This window comes from Artibeus jamaicensis, unplaced genomic scaffold (genome assembly GCF_021234435.1).
Source record: "Artibeus jamaicensis isolate MK-2021 breed Jamaican fruit bat unplaced genomic scaffold, CSHL_Jam_final scaffold_833, whole genome shotgun sequence".
NCBI classification, from domain to species: domain Eukaryota; kingdom Metazoa; phylum Chordata; class Mammalia; order Chiroptera; family Phyllostomidae; genus Artibeus; species Artibeus jamaicensis.
Window position 1 is genome coordinate 3,076,275 of NW_026522056.1, and position 20,023 is coordinate 3,096,297.

General features: G+C 52.1%; 1 protein-coding gene across 1 annotated transcript in view; it reads right to left on the reverse strand.

The window, feature by feature from the left end:
• Nucleotides 1-19,403, reverse strand: part of GAS6 (growth arrest specific 6) — a 45,734-nt gene extending 26,331 nt beyond the window's left edge. Inside the window, exons 1-4 of the mRNA XM_037125680.2 lie at nt 19,075-19,403; nt 18,628-18,794; nt 2,454-2,478; nt 863-925 (exon numbers count right to left, since the gene is read on the reverse strand). Coding sequence (XP_036981575.2) covers nt 863-925; nt 2,454-2,478; nt 18,628-18,794; nt 19,075-19,153 — 334 coding nt within the window. The 5' untranslated portion in view covers nt 19,154-19,403. The remainder of the gene's footprint in view (nt 1-862; nt 926-2,453; nt 2,479-18,627; nt 18,795-19,074) is intronic.
• Nucleotides 19,404-20,023: the final 620 nt, after the last annotated feature.

Consider the following 20,023-nt stretch of genomic DNA (forward strand, 5'->3'; position numbering starts at 1 on the left):
GAAAAATAGGTAAAGAACATGAACAAATCATTCACGGAATATAAAACCTTAAACACACGAACTCAGCTTCATTCATTAGTAAGAAAACATCAACTGAAATGACTGGATAAAATAAATTGAAATAAAACATCATCTTTCACCATTTATATTGGAGGAGATCAGAAAGTTTTGAAAAATGCACTGGACTGTGGAAGAGGTGCGTGCTCCTGCTGGGCTGCTGGTGGGCGTGGGGGTGGGGGGCGTCACAGTGAAAAGGGAACACAGGTTGGAGCCTGCAATCCCACCCCTAGAATTGATTCTGCAGATACACTTAGATGTGTGAGAGGTGACAGAAGTACAAGCCTATCACTCCGGTTTGTCTGTAATAATAAAAATCTGGGAATAGCCTAGGAATCCACCAATACACATTGGTCAAATGATGCTCGTCACCCCCGTGGCATTGGCAGGAACGTGCTCATGCAGCTCTGTGTGGACTGACAGGGTAGGTCAGTCCGGTACCTGGTGGCAGAGTGCGTCAGATCATGGGACACCGCTCATATTATATGTTTTCAGAACTGGCAACCGTGGTGACCTCTGGGAAAGAGAACTTACGATTGACCAGGAGGCAGGGCCAGGGATGGGCATTCTCTTTACAACCTTGTGGAAGGTTTACGTTGCATACCGTGAGCATTTCTTGCTGATTCAAAACCAAAACATACTTGCTTAAACAAGACAGTTTATTGAAAAGGAAGCAGACTTTGGGAAGGTGTTGTAGCCCCTTAAGGTAATGGAAATAGTTAAGGCCCCCCCAAAAACTACAACAATGCTTGAAGTTACACAAACTCACAGGGCTTTGAGGAAGACAGGAAGCAGACAGACTTACTTTGAGCGCATTTAACAAAATCTGGGTGTTTCGTGTACGGAGATCCATATTTACTGATGCAATCTGCAAGAAAGAAACCGTGCGTCACTCTTCAGCCTCGGGAGGTGAAACCGACCTCAGAAGCAGCACCACCGCCTCTTAGACGCCTCCGGAAAAGTAGCTCATTCCCATTTCCTGGGATGCTACGGTCCTCCAGCCACAACGCAGTTCAGCTTTTGTTAATACGCCTTACACAACGCTGTCACCCTGACCGGCAGGAGCGTGCCTGCACCGGGACGGCAAGCCCTGCGCCCCAGAGGGTTACCGCACACCGTCTGCAGCATCTGCTGAGGGTCCCTCTGCTCTCGTGAAGAATCGCTAATAGCATTCAGAAAGTTTTCTGATCTGAGCGCAGTCAGAGAGTTCAAGCTGACCCCTATTTGGAAACACTGGCCTTAATTTGAGAGGCAACCTGCTTTGGAAATTCAAAGGCAGATTCTGCACATTCTGGACACTGACAGTGGAATCCCCACAGGAGCGTGGGGGTAGGGACGCGAGGCTTGGCGTTTGGAGCGCAGGCTTCCTGGCCTGATGTGAAGCGCAAAGCTGTGCAGAGCGGGCGTTGAGCCACTTTATCTGGTCCTTCCACAGGTCCCCGGTGCTTCTCCAGACCCACGAGGATAGTGGCACAGGCAACAGATGGTCCCTAAAGGGGGTACTCATGGGATGACTGGTCACCCTTTGCTTCAGGAAACAAACCCTAGAGACCCAGAGAGACCAACTGAGAGCCCGGAAGCAGCGGGTACCCAGCTTTCCAGGGCCAGCCGCAGGTCCATTTTGCTTGTTGCCAGATATGGGCCCAGAGGAGGTGCCCGCCTCTAAGAGGGTATTATACAGCCAAGGGAAAATTTACCAGCCTGCTCTTAAAAAATTTTTTAAAAAGGCCCTGGAATACATTTCTCTCATTATAAGTGGTATGCTTCCAAAAACATCTTAAAACGGCCCTGATTAAAGGGTCAGCTCCCAGGGGAATCCAGGCCCCTTTCGGGTTGTTGGGAGGTCGCTGCCATTCACCCCCCTCTCCTGTGTGCCCCCCAGAGCACCGCAGAGCTCCCGGAGGCCACCCTTACACACAGCGACACCACCGCTCAGCGGCCGACAGCGTATATTCCTGTTGTTCAAATTAAATAAAAAACAGTTTTCAGTGATCTCAGTTTTCATTAACAGCATGGTAAATATCCATAAATACAGCCCACATGAATGAAAGCTCCTTGGCATCCTCAATAATATCAGATATACAGAGTCCTGAGATCAGAAAGCCTGAGAATTACTAAATGAATCATGTTTCCAAATAATAAGCTAATCCTGGACTCAGAGCAGAAAAAAGGTTTACAAATAACGGCTTTGGACTGAAGTTAACATGGAGCATTACGGTACAAAAGACACAATTGTTTTGACACTGGATAGTTTCAAACTCGCTAAGGAATTAAGCAATTTTCCCTCCAGGAATAACTTGGTAATGAGGTTTTGACCAATTGTTTCTCCGACTTGTAACACATATTCCCCAACTCCGCCTTTATGACAATTAAAGGAAGCAGTGATTTAAACTTACCTAAGTATTTCGGATAAAAATATTCCTGCAGAAAAAGAAAAAGGGCAACAGTTTACTGGCACAATACAAAGTTCCCCACACCACACAATCAGTTGGTTAACCGAACTTTGCCTTTTCTTCCTCGGTACATAGTACAGATACTCTCCGGAGGCAGGTGTTCGAGGACGGTGGAGAATTTCTCCACAGCTGGCTCATTTCCAGGACCAGCAGGGCCAGAGCCACCCAGAAAGCCACTTCCTGCCTGGAAGACCAGCACGAGGGAAGGACCTCTGCAGAATAATGCATGCCAAGTCGTCAGCCTGCGTAGACTTCCTGTAACCAGCAACAGCGATGCCATTTATAGCGACTTCGAAGGCGCCACTCAAAGTGTCTTGCAGAAGGATAGGAAATGTTGCAAGTCTTAGACCCCCGTGGAGGTAGGGGGTCCTCGCAGAGACCGGAAGCCTCCTGTGGGACTCTCAGCATGTGGGCACTGATTGGCATTTACTCCGTTTGTAAGAGAAAGTGGTGCTGGGGGAGTTACGGAGGGTCTAGGCCAACAGTCTCTTACCCGTGAGTGCGGATCTGGAGATCAGCACTGCACCGGGGACTGTCAAACCTGGGAACTGCCTGACATACCTCAGGGAGCAGCAGGGACCTGCTAGGAAGCCCCTCAGGATCCTTTTGCCCCAGACACAGACCCCAGGCCATGGGCTGGTTAAAGTAGCCCCACCATGGACACTCTGATCTGCCCCTTGGGGCCAACTGTGGAACAGTTTGGCCCTAATTATGCCCCTTAATGGAACCAAGTGACTGACTAAGCGATGGCAGCCACTGGGTGATGGGTGTCAACTATTTGCAGGTGACATTCCTTATTTTTACATTGTTTGTTTGCTTTTCACAACCACTACCAAGGCAGGCCCATTATCACAGATGAAGAAACTGAGGCTGAACATGGGTGGCAGAGTTGGACTGAGGTCACGAAGCTGCTCCCACCAGCACGCTGCACCCCAAAAGAGCGTGAACGCGAGCTGGTAGGTTGCATTTGCAGAGTGAACAGTCGGAGATGCCTCCAGGGCCACCCACACAGGGCACCGTTCCTCCCCACACCTGCCAGCTTCCTATGCTGGTCCTGGCCCGACCTCATTTGTCACCCTCGCTCACATGTTCGGCCAGCGCCCCCTTCTCTGCTGTTTGTGAAAGAGGCAAAGTGGGTGGTGCCACTTGAGGCCAATGAGAGTTCTTAGACTGGGGTGGCACTGGGGACACTTTGCTAAGATACACTCAGATTAGATGTGATTTTAAAAAACAAACCTCTCAAGCCCTCTAAAGGAAAAGAAACGGTCAGGGCAGTTTTGACACGGCAGCTTGAGTGACAGCTGCAAAGATGGCATTCAGTGCAGAGTGACGGAGAGGCCGCTTTGGAAGCCAGAGCTGCAAAGTCAGGGCGGGCACTGTCCCTGTTCGCCAGCACTCAGAGGCCCACGACAGGCCTGGTTTCACTTCTCTCACTTCTTTCTCCCGCTTTCGGTCACGGGTTGACCAACCTCTGAGCACCGGAAAGGCAGGCAACGCCAGGTGCGCTCTGCCAAGACCTCGCACACCAGGGGCTGGAAGCAGGGAGTGACATCTGTCTGGGTGGAGAGGAAGAACAAAGGCCACCAGGTTTTGTCACAAAAGGAAAGGTGTTGGTTCCAAAAGAAAAAATTTAGAACGAATGCCAAAAGTGTGCACTCAGGTTTAGGAAACTGAGAGAGAGTAAGTAAGAACTGCAAGCAATGAAAGACTCTGAGTAAAGTGCCTAATTACACAGGAACATTCCCATTCACACAGCTCTCCAGAAAGGTGTATCACATTTTCCTGAACTGTGCCTAGTTTATAGTGTTGTGGACTGTGTTCAGGAATGAGTTCTACTCTTGTGAGAAAACATTATTAATAGAAAAACCATGCTCATCTCTCCTGAGTTAACCACACCTATTGGGAATGGGGTCACTGAAACCACAGGGTCATAACCTGGTGACAATTCATCCTGAAGTGTGTGCTTGATTTATTTCAGGTGGGGCAAGGGTGGAGAGCGCTTGCTCATTTGCCCGGTAATCTAGGAGCGCGATAGTTAACATGGAATAAAAACATAGCTAAGATGAATACACTTAAAAATGTTACACATTTTTAAGAAATGGTACACTTCTTATGGTACACTTGAAATGGTACACTCTCCCAAGAGAAAGAGACATTTCTAATTGTCCTTCAAAGTTCTAACAGGAGGGCCTGTGGGAATCACGGCAAATGCAGGCACCAGACAGGACACAGAGTCGCCCTCCCCTGCATCACAAGAGGGTCAGGGCGTAGCCTCAGCCCAAGGCCCAGGAGCTGGGTGGGCTCTCACGAGTAGCAGCACCCCTTGGGGACGCATAGACAGAGGCCACCACAGCTCAGATGGCCAGACTCAGAAGCAGGGAGCAGTTACCTGCATACTTTACCCTCTCTCTTCTCGACTCCAAGAAAAGCAAGGCCTGGGTTCCGAGGTTGTGTGAGGGCCAGAGCAAGGGAATGGACGGGCCAGCAGGAGGCTGGGACCACCCCGGCTGGAAATGAAGCCATTTGTCTTCTGGCAACTGCTCCCCTCCCCGACCCCCGTCTCAAGGATTTGCTTGTACTTTGATTAAACAACTAAAGACAGAAAGAAGTGGGCAAAATGCAGGCTGCTGAACTGTGAGCTGAAGCTCCAAGAGAGGAAGGATACATCATTCTGCCAGGACTTAGCCTGGAGCTGACCAGCCCGGGAAGGCCCTCAGGAGCAACTGCTAAACATGTGGGTGGAAGATGGAAGGATGGATGCGTGGATACCTGGAAGAATGAGTGAACAGATGGAGTAATGAGTGAATGAATGTTCAGGTGAACACAGTCGGACAATTTTCACGGAATTAGACTGGACTCTTAATTCTAACACAGATAAGCACCCTGGGAGAAATATCTAAATCAATGATCTCAGCACAACCCCTTCAAAATATGGAAATTAATTATGGTTCCTCATGTTTACAATGTATTTTTAAAACTTGGATTTTTAAATAAACTTGGATCATCACTCTTAACTGACATTTACCTAACTTTCCTTCTGTCATTCACTCCAAGAGCCCTACCCTTCCTGCTGGCAATTAGACAGAGTTCACATAGGACTGGACAGTTAAGCTGTCACCCTTACCCACAGGGACTGCCCACAAGAGCAGCAGCCCGCATGCAAAGGGCACGCCCCTCTGTGGTCTCCAGGAGGCTGGGGCACAGGTCATGGCCAGGAGCCCGCCTGCTAGGAAACATCCCTCTGTAAAGGGAGTTGAGCATCACCTGCTCAAAATATAAAATAAATATATTTTATTGATTATGCTATTACGGTTGTCCCATTTCTCCCCCTTTACTCCCCTCCTCCCTGCACACCCCCTCCCACTCACATTCTCCCCCTTTAGTTCATGTTCATGCATTGTACATGTAGGTTCTTTAGCTTCTACATTTCCCATACTATTCTTACCCTCCCCCTGTTTTCTGCCCACCATCTATGCTTCTTATTTGCTGTACCTTTTCCCCCTCTCCTCCCCTCCCTGTTGATAACCCTCCATGTGATCTCCATTTCTGTGATTCTGTTCCAGTTCTAGTTGTTTGCTTAGCTTTTTGGTTCTGGGGCTTTTTTTTTTTTAGGTTCAGCAGTTAATAGCTCTGAGCTTGTCATTTTACTGTTCATATTTTTTATTTTCCTTTTCTCAGATAAGTCCCTTTAATATTTCTTATAATAAGACTTGGTGATGATGAACTTGACCTTATCTGGGAAGCACTTTATCTGCCCTTCCATTCTAAATGAAAGCTTTGTTGGATAGATACATCTTGGATGTAGGTCCTTGCCTTTCATGACTTTGAATACTTCTTTCCAGCCCCTTCTTGCCTGCAAGGCTTCTTTTGCGAAATCAGCTGATAGTCTGATCGGCACTCCTTTGTAGGTGACTGTCTCCTTTTCTCTTGCTGCTTTTAAGATTCTCTCCTTCTCTTTCATCTTGGCTAATGTAATTATGATGTGCCTTGGTATGTTCCTCCTTGGGTCTAACTTCTTTGGGACTCCCTAAGCTTCCTAGGTTTCTTGGAAGTCTAGTTCCTTTGCCAGAATGGGGAAGTTCTCCTTCATTATTTGTTCAAATAAGTTTTCAATTTCGTTCTCTTCTTCTCCTTCTGGCACCCCTATGATTCGGATGTTGGAACATTTACAGATGTCCTGGAGGTTCCTAAGCCTCTCCTAATTTTTTTTGGATTCTTGCTTCTTTATTTTTTTCTGGTTGAATGTTTACTTCTTCCTTCTGTTCCAAACCCTTGATCTGAGTTCTGGTTTCCTTCCCATCACTGCTGATTCCCTGTAGAATTTTATTTCACATAATGCAATTATGCTGCCTTCATTGCTGCCTGGATCTTTTTTATGCTGTTGAAGTACCCAGTGAATTCCTGGAGCATCCTGATAACCAGTGTTTTGAACTGTGCATCTGATAGGTTGGCTATCTCTTCGTCACTTAGTTGTATTTTTACTGGAGTTTTTATCTGTTCTTTCATTTGGGCCATTTTTTTTTTGTGTCTCGGTGAGCCTGTTACATAGTAAGGGGCAGAACCCTAGGTGTTCGCCAGGACAGGGCAACCCACATCACTGGGTTGTGACACTATATATGGGGCAGAGGGAACAATGGTACTTGCTCCGCTCTCTCCTGGCTTTCAGTCACTTCCCCCGCTTCCAACAAGCAAGTTGGGCCCTTCTGGTGCTGACTCCCATGGGGATGGGTTTGTGTAAATTCTAGGACCTGGTGGGTCTCTCCAATGGACTCTCCTGTGAGACTGAGAGTTTCTCCTGGCACCTCAACCTCCACAGATGTTTTCAGTCAGAGGTTTGAGGCTTTATTTCCCCGCACTGGGACCCTGGGTTGTGTGGTCTGTCTCGCTCCCCAGTTGTTCCTCCCAGTTTATCTGCACATGAATGTGGGACCGCCTGTTCCACCAGCTGCCACCTTGCCCCGAGTCCTCTCTGTCCCGCTCCCACCTCCGCCCTCCTACTGGTCTAGATGCATGTTTCGTCTTCAACTCCTCAGTTGTCGGACTTCCACACAGTTCAATGGGCTGTCACTCTGGTTGTTCTTTTTGTTTCTAAATTTGTTGTTGTCCTTCTTTTGGTTGTGGGAGGAGGCACAGTGTGTCTACCTACACCTCCATCTTGGCTGGAAATAGATCCCATAACGCTGTCTTGCTAACATCCTTGACTTCTAAGAGAAAAGCTTGTCAAAGTCACAACAGTTTGAATGGACACTACTGAGGTTTTTTGATTCATTGTTCGATGAACTCACCCCAGTCTGACTGTGTTCACAGTGGCACTCAGAGGCATTCAACGACAAACTTGGTCCTGCCCTGGGACCCCAAAGGGTTCTTCGTTCCTGAGGCAGCCATTACTCAGATCTGGGCATGTTCTTCTAACATGGTTCATACAAAATCCTTCTTTCCTTCCTCCCAGATTCATTTTCTGTGATTCTCTAAACCACGCACCTGCTTAAGCACTCCACAAATCCGAAGGAAATGAACACCGCTGTCCACACCAGGTGGCTTCCCAGGACAGGAGCTTCCCTGTCACTGAAGTGTGTGTCTGTGATCAGAGCTGCTACTGAACAAAATCCTAGCCATCATTCCTGAGTCACAGGGACAGTCACTGACCCCAGGGGTGGGCTGCAGTGTTGTGTAGTACGCAGTCCAGAGGTCAACGCACCACTCCTCCCTCACGGCCGTCCCCTTGCACCCAACCCATGTGGCATGACAGGGACAAAGGCCTGAGCCAGCAGGGGGCTCATTGGTGGCTACAGCCCACTGGAAAGCTAAGTCCTCCAGGTGTTTTTCGTAACCAGTTTTAGGACAAAACACTTGTAACCAGTGTGAATTGATACACGCTCTTCTGGAAGCTCGGGGCTCTGGTGTGTGCAGCAGTGCACTGGGGGGGGGGCAGTGAAGACGCTGGCCCCTCCCTAAAACCCAGAGACGACACTCGCTGCAGTCTGGACCCATCCACAGTACCACCCAGCTGCACTCTGCGTGTATGCTTCTCACGAGCTCTGGATCCCTGGCAACTGCAAGGGGCCCTGAGTGGGGTCCTCAGGCTCTTCCCCAGCCATGCTGTGCTTACAAAGAGGAGGGCTGCAGCCTCCCCTCACTGCCAGTTGCACGTTGACAGGTGCCTGCACAGGCCAAGCAGAGGGCACCAGGGAATGGGAGGGGAGGGCTGGTCCCTCTACCAAGTAGTGCATGAAATGGCAGGACTGTGAGAGTGCCACTGAACAGACCCATGTGAGAGGTACGTTACACAAAAACTCTCTGACACGGCTAATTCTAGCATCTGTCACCAAGTGTGATAATATTCATGGGAGTTAAAGAGATTTGCTCCCAAATACCTCTTCCCCACTGCGGAGATTCTCAATTTTCCCTTCATCCTTAGAAATAGAACTCTGGGTTTATTTTAGAGCCGTAATGTACCCAGCTAGCTACCCTGCATTCCCAGCCTCCCTCGCAACTAGGGGTGACCATGTGACTAAATTCTAGCCAATGAGACACAAGCACAGTGTAAAACCAGTAGAGAGTTGGGGGCAGGGAGCTTTGCTCCTCCACCTTTTCTGCTAAAGTGCAGATGTGATGGTTGGTGCTCCAGCATTTGACAGGCGTGTGAGGAGGCCCCGAAGACCCCGCACCAGCACGGCAGAGACAAACAGGTCCCATGGGTCCCCAGACACCACCGAGCAGCGCCAGTCAGCCTGCCCCTCGCCCTTCACATGAGAAAGAAACAAACTTCTATCCCCGGTTTTGCATCTTTCAAATTATGCATCCAAAAATCTCAGGCTAGCTGAATTTGACAAATTAGTGCAAACACAAATGTAATCGCCTGCAAAGTAAAATTATAAATCTACCAAGAGTCAAGATTTCATGAACCCTGAGGATGGTCTGGGAAACACCGGCTGCAGAGGCCTGGACCAGTAAGGGTTCTGGCCAATTAACTACAAGAGGAGGAAAAGCCTGCCACTGTCACAGGCTGGCTGCTTCAGAAGAGAACAACCTGATTGTCTAAGGGTTAAGAAAGGCTCTAAAAATCATTATAGTTTTCAGAAAAATTGTGTCCTGCCCCCTCCCCAAATTCTTACTTCAATCTTTCATTGTTCTAAAAATGTACTTACTGCCTAGTTGCACGTATACTCCGCATCTCATGAAGTGTGAGATGGACTGAATTTGTCTTTCTAATTTACCTGTCACTTCCCAGGACTAATCTCCATCCTCCCCGTGTAATGTGATGTGCTTTAGGCGGAGTCATTTGCAAAGGCCTCTTCCTGCGCTCATGCGCTCTCCCGGCCGAGGCCCCTCTCCCTTTCACAGCGCTGGCTGATCCCTTGGTTCTCCAGGCCCCAAGCTTCAATGTCACTCTCCAAGTGATGAAGATGAAGGAACAGGAAGCAACTAGCCCCTTAGGAAGCTGGGCTTGGTGGTGGGCCCTGCCTGCTGAGCCTGCCCCGTTCTTACTGGGGAAGTGAGGTTGACGTGAGTGAACCAACAGGACTTTGTTCAAACTGTGTCTGTACTGTCCTTACATGAGGAAGAGCAAGGCAGAGAGAGAACCAGAAATGGCAGCTTGGGAAGAAAGGCTGAGCTTGCTGGCTGTGCAAGTGGAGGTGGGGCTGCCAGCAGGGACTGTGGGTCCTCAGGGAACTGAAGAGGTGAGAATGGATCCTGCCCTGGAACCTCCAGAAGGAAGCAGCCGGCCAGACGCCTTGGTTTCAGCCCCAGGAGGTCCGTTTCGGACCCCCCCCCCCAGACCAGGGCTGACGCTGATCTGTCACGGCAACAGTGAGGAAACAATCCCGCTCCCTTTGCTTATGTCACCCTCCCAGGCACACGAGGCGGATGCTCCTGTCTCCAGCAACAGTGGCCGCTGGAACTTGGAGAGCTCTGGCAGTTGCCCTGGCTGCATGGCCACCAGGCTGAGATTCAAACGCTGCCCATCTGCCGAGATCAAGGACCACACCCCCGAGAACCCTAAGGAGGTTGCCTGTAGGTAGAATACATCCAGCCATCAGCCTGGCTGCAGCACAAGCGCAGAGAGGGAAATCCAGCCTGTTCTGGGCAGGGAAGAGGCCTGCGGGATCTCAGGTGCAGGGGGAGGGCACACTGCCTGGACCTGCCCGGCTGAGAGGTGGGGGCTTCATCCCATGGCTTTCAGGGGAGAGATGTGCTCGGTTGTCTGACAGTGTGAAGGGGGACAGACAGGCCAGCTGGGGAGCCTTACAGATGCGATGGAATGTCAGCCTGTCCAGGGATGGCCGCAGGCAGTCACCGGAGCGATAACTAGGAGAGATGCCACAGGAGACACCTTAGAACGAGGCCGTGGGTGGCAGGCAGTGGTGGGAGGGGAAGGCAGAGCAGGCAGGACGTCAAGCTTTCCCCCAAGGTCTGAGAAGCTGAGCAGCAGCACCTACCAAAATGGGGATGGAGGAAAGAAGCCAGTCTGGGGGAGGAAAAGAGATGAGAAACAGAGAAGAGGAGGAGAGTTTGTGGGAAGCATGGCTGGTGCCTACCTACCGGCTACAGCGCCCTCCTCCTTCACCCCCAGGGGGCCCGGGTTGCACCACTTTAGAGAAACCAAGCAGGTACCAGGGAAGACACACTCCACCACAAATGCAAAGTTGTACTTCTCTTTTTATGTTTCTTTGGGAAAAACAAAATGATGTACTTTCCCATCATGTGAGAGAGCAAAATAAAATGCTCGACGGAGTACAGGATTAACAATTTAGCAGCTAGGACAGCCTGGGCCCGAGAGGACCTTTGGGGCAAAGGCATTTTCTCCAGAAGTCCCTCTCCAGCAGGTTGTGTGGACGCTTTGCTTTGGGCCCACGCTCACCTTCTGAAGGTCTGCACGTTTAACTCGGAGTTTGGCGACCTGAGTTTCCATCTGAATCCTCCACCAATGATCTAACTTGGACAAGTCTCTAAATAGATTCTTGGGCCTAAGTTCCACGTGAGTGCCTAAAATGAGATGACACCTAAGACTCTCACTAGCCACAAACATTATTGCAAAATCCTTGTTTGTCCCTGGCTTACGAAAGGGAAGTGCAAGTGCATTTTGGTGGCTCTCTGGATGCAAGCTGACTCACAGCGTGCATGTGACTAGTGGGCATCCAGCACAGGACAGCGTGGTGTGGACAAGGGGAACTTGGGGAGCGTGTCTGATGGTTATGGCTGCAGCCAGCACGCGATGCAGTTGGATGCAGACGCAGGCAATGGATTCCTACAACACAAAGAGGGGGTTTGCCTTTAAAGTTGAGGAGTTTGCTACCCAGTGAGGCAGGAAGGAAGCACAAACCCACATGCCTGGGTTGGCCCCTGACAACTGCCGACGGGAACCTCTTAAACACGTTTTTCCATTTTTTTTCTGATGCATTGTGCTAAAGAAATGTGTGCTCACAGCAGAAGGTTCCAGGGAGGCTGCACCTGCAGCTGCCAGTCACCGAGCCATCCTGGGCAGAGGGCCCCAGCCTGGCCTCAGGGAGGCCCCTGTGCAGCTGGGTGTGTGGCCGCAGCCATGACCAGTGCACCCCTGTCCCTGGGAGCTGGCTGAGCCCAGCTATGTGTTTCACTGAGTGAAACACTCCAAGAAGAGGTCCTGGAAAAACTGGGTCTGGAAGGCAGGTTTTAAGGGCTGATGTGAAAAAAATGTATTTTATTCTCCCAAGCAACGACATCAGAAACAAATTTCACTGCAACTTGAAAACACAAGCCCCCCAAGAACAGTATATTGACAAGTTTGACAGCAGCATGTCACTATCTCTCATAAGCATGACATTTCCAACCCATGCGATCGGTCGAAGCAGATCTGTGTCTCTGCCACAAGGACATAAAGAACTAAAGTCCTTTTCAACTTCTTCCACTTCCAACTCTGCTTTAAAGATTAATTTAGAGCTTTCGATGAACTACCTGTCAGGGTCCAAATCAACAAGGCCTATGCAGCAGGTCTGCACGGAAATTAGACTGTACTGACCGCTAAAGAGGCACAGAGAATTCCCAGCATCAAACACCCACCACCACTCTGTGCCTCACAGAGACAGCTCCCAATTCCGACCTGCGCACGAGGGGAAAGCGAAGCAGGTGGAAACCCGGACCCACGCCCGCGGTGCTGGAGCCCACTGACCTGGGAAGTGCATGACTGGGCTGACCCCGGCTACTGGGAAATCTCAAGAAATAGGCCTTGAGCATCAGCTTCTTAAAAGGGTGTCTTGTTTCTAAATAACAAAGGCAGACGTTCAGTGTTTTCTGAAATGTCTTTAATTGGTCTCGACAGATGCGGAGCCCACTGACAAGGGTGAGGTGTAATTTATGGGGCCGGACCTGTTATTACGCTGGAGAGCCTGACTATAAGTCCCTGCACACTCCCGGATTAAAACCAGCATGTAGGTAAGCACAAGGGCGACAGAAAGCGACTGGGAGGGGGGAGCCAGACAGGGTTTATTTCCCACTCAAGGCCCATCCCCAGAGAGTGGCAACCTGGGTGCTGGGGGCCTGTGGGTGCCAGCTCTGGCCTAACCAGCCATCTGCAGGAGCCAAGTCTGGAGAAGGCATAACCGGTTGAACAACAATTCAGCGACCCAGCCCCTGTGACACGCATCCTCAGGCCTCTGGTGGCAGAAGCCCAAGTGGGATAGGTCCCAGGCAGGGAGGCTTGGCCCAGAGAGGTCAGTGGGAGCAGCCATTTGCCCTGGGATCAGGATGTTCCCCTAGCAACAGAGCCCAGAGACAGGAGTGGGGGCTGGGTCTCCACAGGGTGAGGGAGACCTGGGCTCACTTCTCGATGGACCCACAGTTGTAGACAGAAGACTCCGAGCATTGTGTGGCTGTGTGTCAGCATGTGTGTCTGTGCACACTGTCTGTGCCTGTGCCCCTGTGTGTGTGTATGGGCGTGTGGATCTTAGTGCACGTCTGTCTCTATGTCATGTGTGGTGTGTGTTTTGAGTGTTCGTGTGTTGGGGAGGCAGAGTGGGGTGTGGAGGGCACTAAGGGGGCAGAAAGGCCCGGGGGTTCCACAGCTGTCCTGGCTGTGACAGCCAAGGTGTCACCATGGCTGCCAGGGGACCCACATGCAGAGGCAAGTCACTGGGACTGACAAAGTCCCACCCTCCTGCTTGGACCCCACTTCTGCCCCTTTGAGACCCCCTCAGGCCACCCCGAAAAGGAGGAACTTGAGGGAAGGGTTTCTCACCTCTGTAGGGGGTGCCTCTCCTCAAGCTGTCCCCAAAGAAGGTGAGATTTCAGAAAGACAGGGGTCCTGGGCGTGCAGGCCAGCCCACGCAGGGCTCTGAAACTGAGTGCACCCCTAAACCCTCTGAGGTACAGAACCTATCTCCACCACTGGGTTCCCCAGTGTCTGCAGAGCTGGGGGGAGAGGGGGAAGGGGTGAGAGATGAGAGAGACAGAGAGAGGCAGACAGACAGTGAGAGAGAGAGAGGGGCAGGGACAGGGAAACAGAGACCGAGATGAAGACGGACACAGAGAGAGACACAGAGACAGAGAAAGGAAGAAAGAGATGAACAGACAAAGAGCCAAAGACAGAGAGACAGACAGAGACATGGGGGTGGGCGGGGTGAACATAAACACACTGCAGAACAGGCCCGTGGTCTTGCCTGTTGTGAAGTCTTCTGGGTGCACCACTAGCCAGTTGCAAATAGTGGACATGTTATTGTTTGCACCTCAAATTAAGACAGGTGGGGGGGATAAAAGAACTGCAGCCCGGAATTTTTTTTTTTGCTGCCAACAAGCTGTGTGGGTCTGCCGAAGGGCAGGCACCAGGCGCTGCTGCCAGGTGGTGACATGTACCTGGGCGGCAGGTCGGGCAGGGACAAGCCTTTTGTCCAGAATCCTTTCTGAAAGCCAAGGGTGACTGCTGAGATGGTATCTTTAAGGCGTCTGGAACTCACCTGCCTTAAAGGACTCAAGTAGAAAGGTGACCTGCTGGGCTGGCCTGGGTGACCTTGCAGAGAAACCTGGGAGAGCCCCCACAGAGAGAGCGAGGGCTGGACTACCCGGGCTCCCAGCTCCAGGAAAAAGCAAGGGAGGGAGACACCACGAACAGACAAATGGGAAAGGAAGCCAGACAGGAGGGGCTCTGACCCCGCCTCGGGCTCTGCAGAGAAGGAACAGGCACTGGCAGTGGCAAAAACAGGTGGCCTGGGACACTCTCCTGGGGACAGAAGGAACGTGGGTGTGAGACCCTCCATCCCCAGGAGGGAGTCAGGATGGCACCCCCAGACCCTGTTCCACTCTAGCAAGGTGTGTGACGACCCCAGGAACCGGCAAGAGCCACGGCACTGACCAGTGGGCGGAGACCATGACCCTGAAAGAGCACACCTGCAGAACTGATGACTATTCTACTGAAACTCTCTTCTGGGACCTCCCCTAAGATTCCTAAGAGAGGTAAAAACCTCCAGATAAAGGACCCGGCATTCGCCTCTCCCCCTGGGGAGCAGCCCAGGCCATTCCCATTTCTTCCTCCTTCCCCCACATATTTCCTCACAGGCACCATGTCTCCTAAATTCTACGGCGATGGGCAGCTGGCAGCTCATCCCAGGCCGATCCCCTGAACCCGTCCCAAAGCCCCCTCTCCTCTGACTTCCCAGTGAGCTCAGGCAGCCCAGCCCAGGCTCTCCTGCTGCTTCCTCTATGCTGAGCCCCTCCCCGTTTCACTGTCCCCAGTTTCAATAAATGGATCCTCATAGTCACCTGGACCTCTGTTGTGAAATCCTTCCTACGGGAAGTTCAGAACCCACACGCTACAGCCGGCCTGGGCAGACCCCCTCGGGGCCAGGCCCCTGTCTGGTACAGAAACAGCTCCAGGTGCCCAAGTCTCCTTGTCCCCACCCCTGGGGCTTCCTCTTCCAGGGTGCCCCCCAGAGCTCCAGGAATAGGCACGGGACAGGTGGTACTGCCTCTTCTGCCAGCAGGAAAGCGCAGTGTTGTTAACGCCACCACCAAAGGCAGAGCCAAAGCCGGACAGGTGTGTGGCCACAACTGGGCCAGACACATTGAGGGCAGGTGGCTGCTTCTAGCATCTTAACCCAGTGGACAATGAGGTAGGGCAGGTAGTATCAGCCACAAAGGTGACCCTGGCCTGTGAGGACTGGCATTTCCCACAAGCACCCCCATGAGAGGGTCAGGTGATTACAACCCGAGAAATGCCAGTTTTGGTGCAGCTTTTCACCTTCAGGATGCTGGTGTCCTAGGACCGTCACATGGCCAGTCCTGGAAACTTCTTGAGCTAAATAATGTCATCCTGGGTCACTTCATCAGCCTCAATCAAAAAATGCAGAATGAGCTATATTTGAAGGCAAGGAATAAATATTTCCTAGTGGAAGTCCCAAACTTTTTGGAGCAGAGGAACTCATCGGTTATTTCATTAGATTACTTTTTTCAAAATACTAAAGATTGTATTTACTAAAATACATTAGCAGTGAACAGTGAGTATCTGGAGGATCTCACCACTGCCAGGGAACATGGATCTCCCTGAAGTAAGGACCTGGAATGGGAAACCTGGACACGTCAAAGTGGACAACTGGTCTACCAGAGCAGCTGGGTCTGGAATTGGACCACAATCCCTAACCCTGGCCCCTGACCCCTAACCCAGTCCCTTCCAGCATTCCACACTGCCTCTCAAGAGAAAGAAAAACAAGCTAAGGGCCAAAACCAGACAACAGGGCACATGGTCCACACAGCAGTGTACACAGGACACAAGGTGCTGGTTAGAACGAAGAGCCTGTAATCCAGCTATCTGGGGTGGATGACAAAGAAGTAACCGGTCCAACCTGGGAAGCTGATGGACAATGGACAAACTGTAATACTATTTGGGGATGGGGTTTGGGAAGGAGGACAGAATTCTAGGAAATTATAGAAGGCTTTGCTGTGAAAAAGACTTTTACAAACTTCTGATGGGGCTGGAGTATAAGAGAAGTCACCCCGCTGGCCCCCAACACCCAGCATTAAAGCAACTCGGCTGCACCTCAAAGGGGAGGGGCCAAGACTGCACAGGGAAGCGCAAGTCCCAGTGCAGACAGAGGGTGAGAAACAGCAGTTGCATCAAAGTTAGTGGGATCCTGACCACGTTTCTTTTCCTATCTTCACTCCATACATTTGCAAATAAATTTAACATTACAACACAAAAGCAATTAAAATGAGAAAGGGGATTCACATTCTGGGAAGAGTGGCACCATGGTTAATGGTAGGATGTCCCGAAAGGAAGGAAAAGCCAAGTCATGGCTTCTCTCTCCTGTGCAGGCAGGAGCTGGGGCAGGCAGGGCAGGCAGGGGGTGCCTGGCAGGTGGCAGCCTAGCTGCTCTCAACTCTTGTCACCTACAAGCCCCTTACACACACTTTCTGCACAAGCAAATGTTCCAGGTAAGGCTTGTCTGGCTCTGTCACACAATCCCACAGCTGGGCAGTGATCTCCGGTGGACCGGCACACACGGCCCTGCCGCTAGGACTTGCAGAAGCCCTCTGCAGAGGCGTGAGTCACTGGCTACCAGGATTTATCTTCAAAGACACTGGAAACCAGGGAGGGCAGAAAAGACCTGCAGAATGGCTCACACGACGGGGACTGAAACTGCTCTCCTACTGACAGGGAGGGCAGTAACACCGGAGCAAATCGCCCATCGCAGCTCGGCTGCCGCAACTGCAAACTGTGCCAGAGAGAACCGCACGTGGCCATCCGTCATTTCAGAGCTTGTTTTCAGAAAGGGGACCTAAAGGGATCGTCAAGTCAACTGATCAGAAACGTAAGTCCAAAAGAAGATTACATCTGTCACACAGAGCCATTCGTTTATTGCATGTGACATTTATTTCATTCCAGAGAAGTCTTTAAAAGAAAAACTCTGGTAGAACCAAAAACAGCTGTGAAACCGCCCTCACAGCATACAGTGATGTAATGTACGTCCACCCCATTTCCATCCCAACTGCTTTCCAAAGTCGTTTGCCCTGGAACAGATACACATCTAGGGCTTTCGCCAGGCCCCACGGGTCACGACCCCCACACATACGTTCTGACACATCCCCTCTCCCTTCAGATCGCACAGCTCCTGCACAGACGCCAAGTCCACACCTGGGCTGCTCCCTGCCTGCACTTGGCTGCCCACAGCCCCACAGTCTCCAAGGACATTATTATTAGAAATATGTCCTGAGCCGGCGCCACCAGGCTCCGAAAATCACCAACTCCTAAAAGAGCACCTTGCTGAAAGGGGCTGGTGAGTGCGCGTGTGCACACAGACTGGGGCCCTTTCCCACCTCCCACCCTGAGGTCCCCCAGATGTCTTTCCCCCTTCAGGGCCTCCCCCCATATATGCTCTAGCATATTCCTGCAATCATATTTTGGACCTATTGCTGCAAGCAATTCCAGCCCTCATGTCTTTTAATTCCTCTTTCAGGCAAGCCCTCTTTCCCTCTTCACTAGGATGAAGCAGCTGCCGGCAGCCCCAACCCTCACTTCCAGCTAAGGGAGAGGGGAGGTTGGAAGCTGTTTGGGTTTTTTAACCATGAGAATTCTTTTACATTTAAAAAACGGCCTCTATGCCATTCTGGTGGAGGTATCATATACTGTATTGCATATTTCCTTCAAGGTGGCCCCCTTCAGAAGTCTGCAGAAGAGAACTGCAGGGTGTCAACAGGACTCCGCTCAAAGATTTGCTTCTATCTCCTCGGAACAGGAGCACCTGGGATTCTCCTAAACAATTGGAGTTGAAAAGGTGTGGAGGCAGCCTGAGGGTGGGCCAGGGTCCGGATACCCTAAGCCCTGCCCCTTCACCACTCCTAAACGCAAAGTGTCCCTGTTTAAGAGTTCTGGGTGTGACTTGCGGCAGAACTCCCCCACAGGAAGGGCTCACCGCACACTGGGAAGGGAAGTCTGAGGGGCTGCAGAAACCCCGGGGCTCCTTACAAGGGCGCACAGGGATGGAACTTCCCAGAAATACAGTGCCTCAGGGAAAGCGCTCGAGGTGATCTGGCTTATCTAAAGACGCCCACCGCGGTCCCGCCCAGCCACAAAATCCCTGGGCGCCCCGCAGACACCTTCCCACTTCTTCACCTCCCCTGCGCGGCGCCCGCGCCGGGCCCCAGCGCTCACCGTCTCGGCGTCGTTCTCGAACACCTCCCGGGCCTCCTCCTTGCTGCACAACTCTTCGATGCATTCCCTCTCCAGGTGGCCCTGCTTGGCCTCCTCGAAGACCTGGAACGCGCGGCGCTGCCTGGGCCGCAGGAACTGCGCCGCCTCGCGCGGCCGCAGCATCAAGGCTGCAGGGACGCGAGCGGGAGGACGGAGCCAGGGGGAGCGCGGAGAAGCGGGGAGAGATAAGGGAGAGAGCGGGGACAAGCTGTCAACCCCGGCTCCGCACGCACTATCCTCCCGGCAGAGGGCTCGGGGATGCGGCGGTCCACTCCGCATGGACTAGGGGCGCACGGGGCCGGGGTGAAGTGCGGGCACTAGCGTAGCCCTTGCCCCCAAGGGTGTCAGGGTCTTTTTGGGGAGGGGCTCTCGATCCAGCCCGCGCCACGGCCCCCGCACGGTACTCACTGGGCGCGGACTCCCAGGTCAGCAGGAGTAGCAGCAGTGTGGTGCCCAGGGCGGCGGCGGGCCCGGGCGGCGGCGGCATGGCGAGGCCGGGCGCCTGGGACGGGGGACGGGGACCGGGACCGGGGTCGGGAGCCGGGCGGACAGCCGGGAGCGCGTGCGGTCAGAGTGCCAGGGAGGCCGTGGCAAGCCGCGGGCGCCGCGGGGCGGTGGCTCCGGTCATCCTGTGCAGGCGGCTCTGAAGGTCACATCCCGGCGGCGGCGGCGGCGGCGGCGGCACCTCGGGCTTGCAGCCGGTCTGGGCGGAGGCGGCGGCGGGGCCGGGGGTGGCCGGGGCGGGGCGCGCGGCCGGGGGCAGGACTGGCCTCCGGGCCGCGCCGAGCGGGCGGGGCCGCTAGCTCCCACCAGCTGCCTGGCGCCCCAGCTGGTTTTCGCTGGAAAGATCAAAGATTGAAGGGGAAACAGGTCATGGGGCGTGGCTACTTCACACCCGGGCTGCTTGGACTACCGCGTCCTGGAGAAGGAGTTGCCATTGAATCTGCGATGGAGTGTATTAATGCGTGGAGTAAAAGGAAAGAACTAACACCAGGTACGACGTGTCCAGGTACTGCAATTTGACCATTTACCAGATTTAAACCTCTTTCCCACCCCACCACTCCCAACCCAAATACCCCGTATCCTTTTAGGATTCTTCATTCTTGGGCAGATTTTCTCAAGACTTAAAACTCACCAAAGAAAAGATAAACTGAGGTCAAACTGAATCCCGGTGGGGACCAAGGACTGACATTAAATTATTTCCTTTTGTAATCTGTGTTTTCCATAATGATGACATTGAAAACCTTGAGGTTTCCCAGTGGGTATTTTAGTTGAAAGCAACATTGTACTTGTTCCCAGAGACCAAGACTTTCTGTCTCTTTTTCCAGAATATTTTGCAAAGTCACAGGCAAAAAAG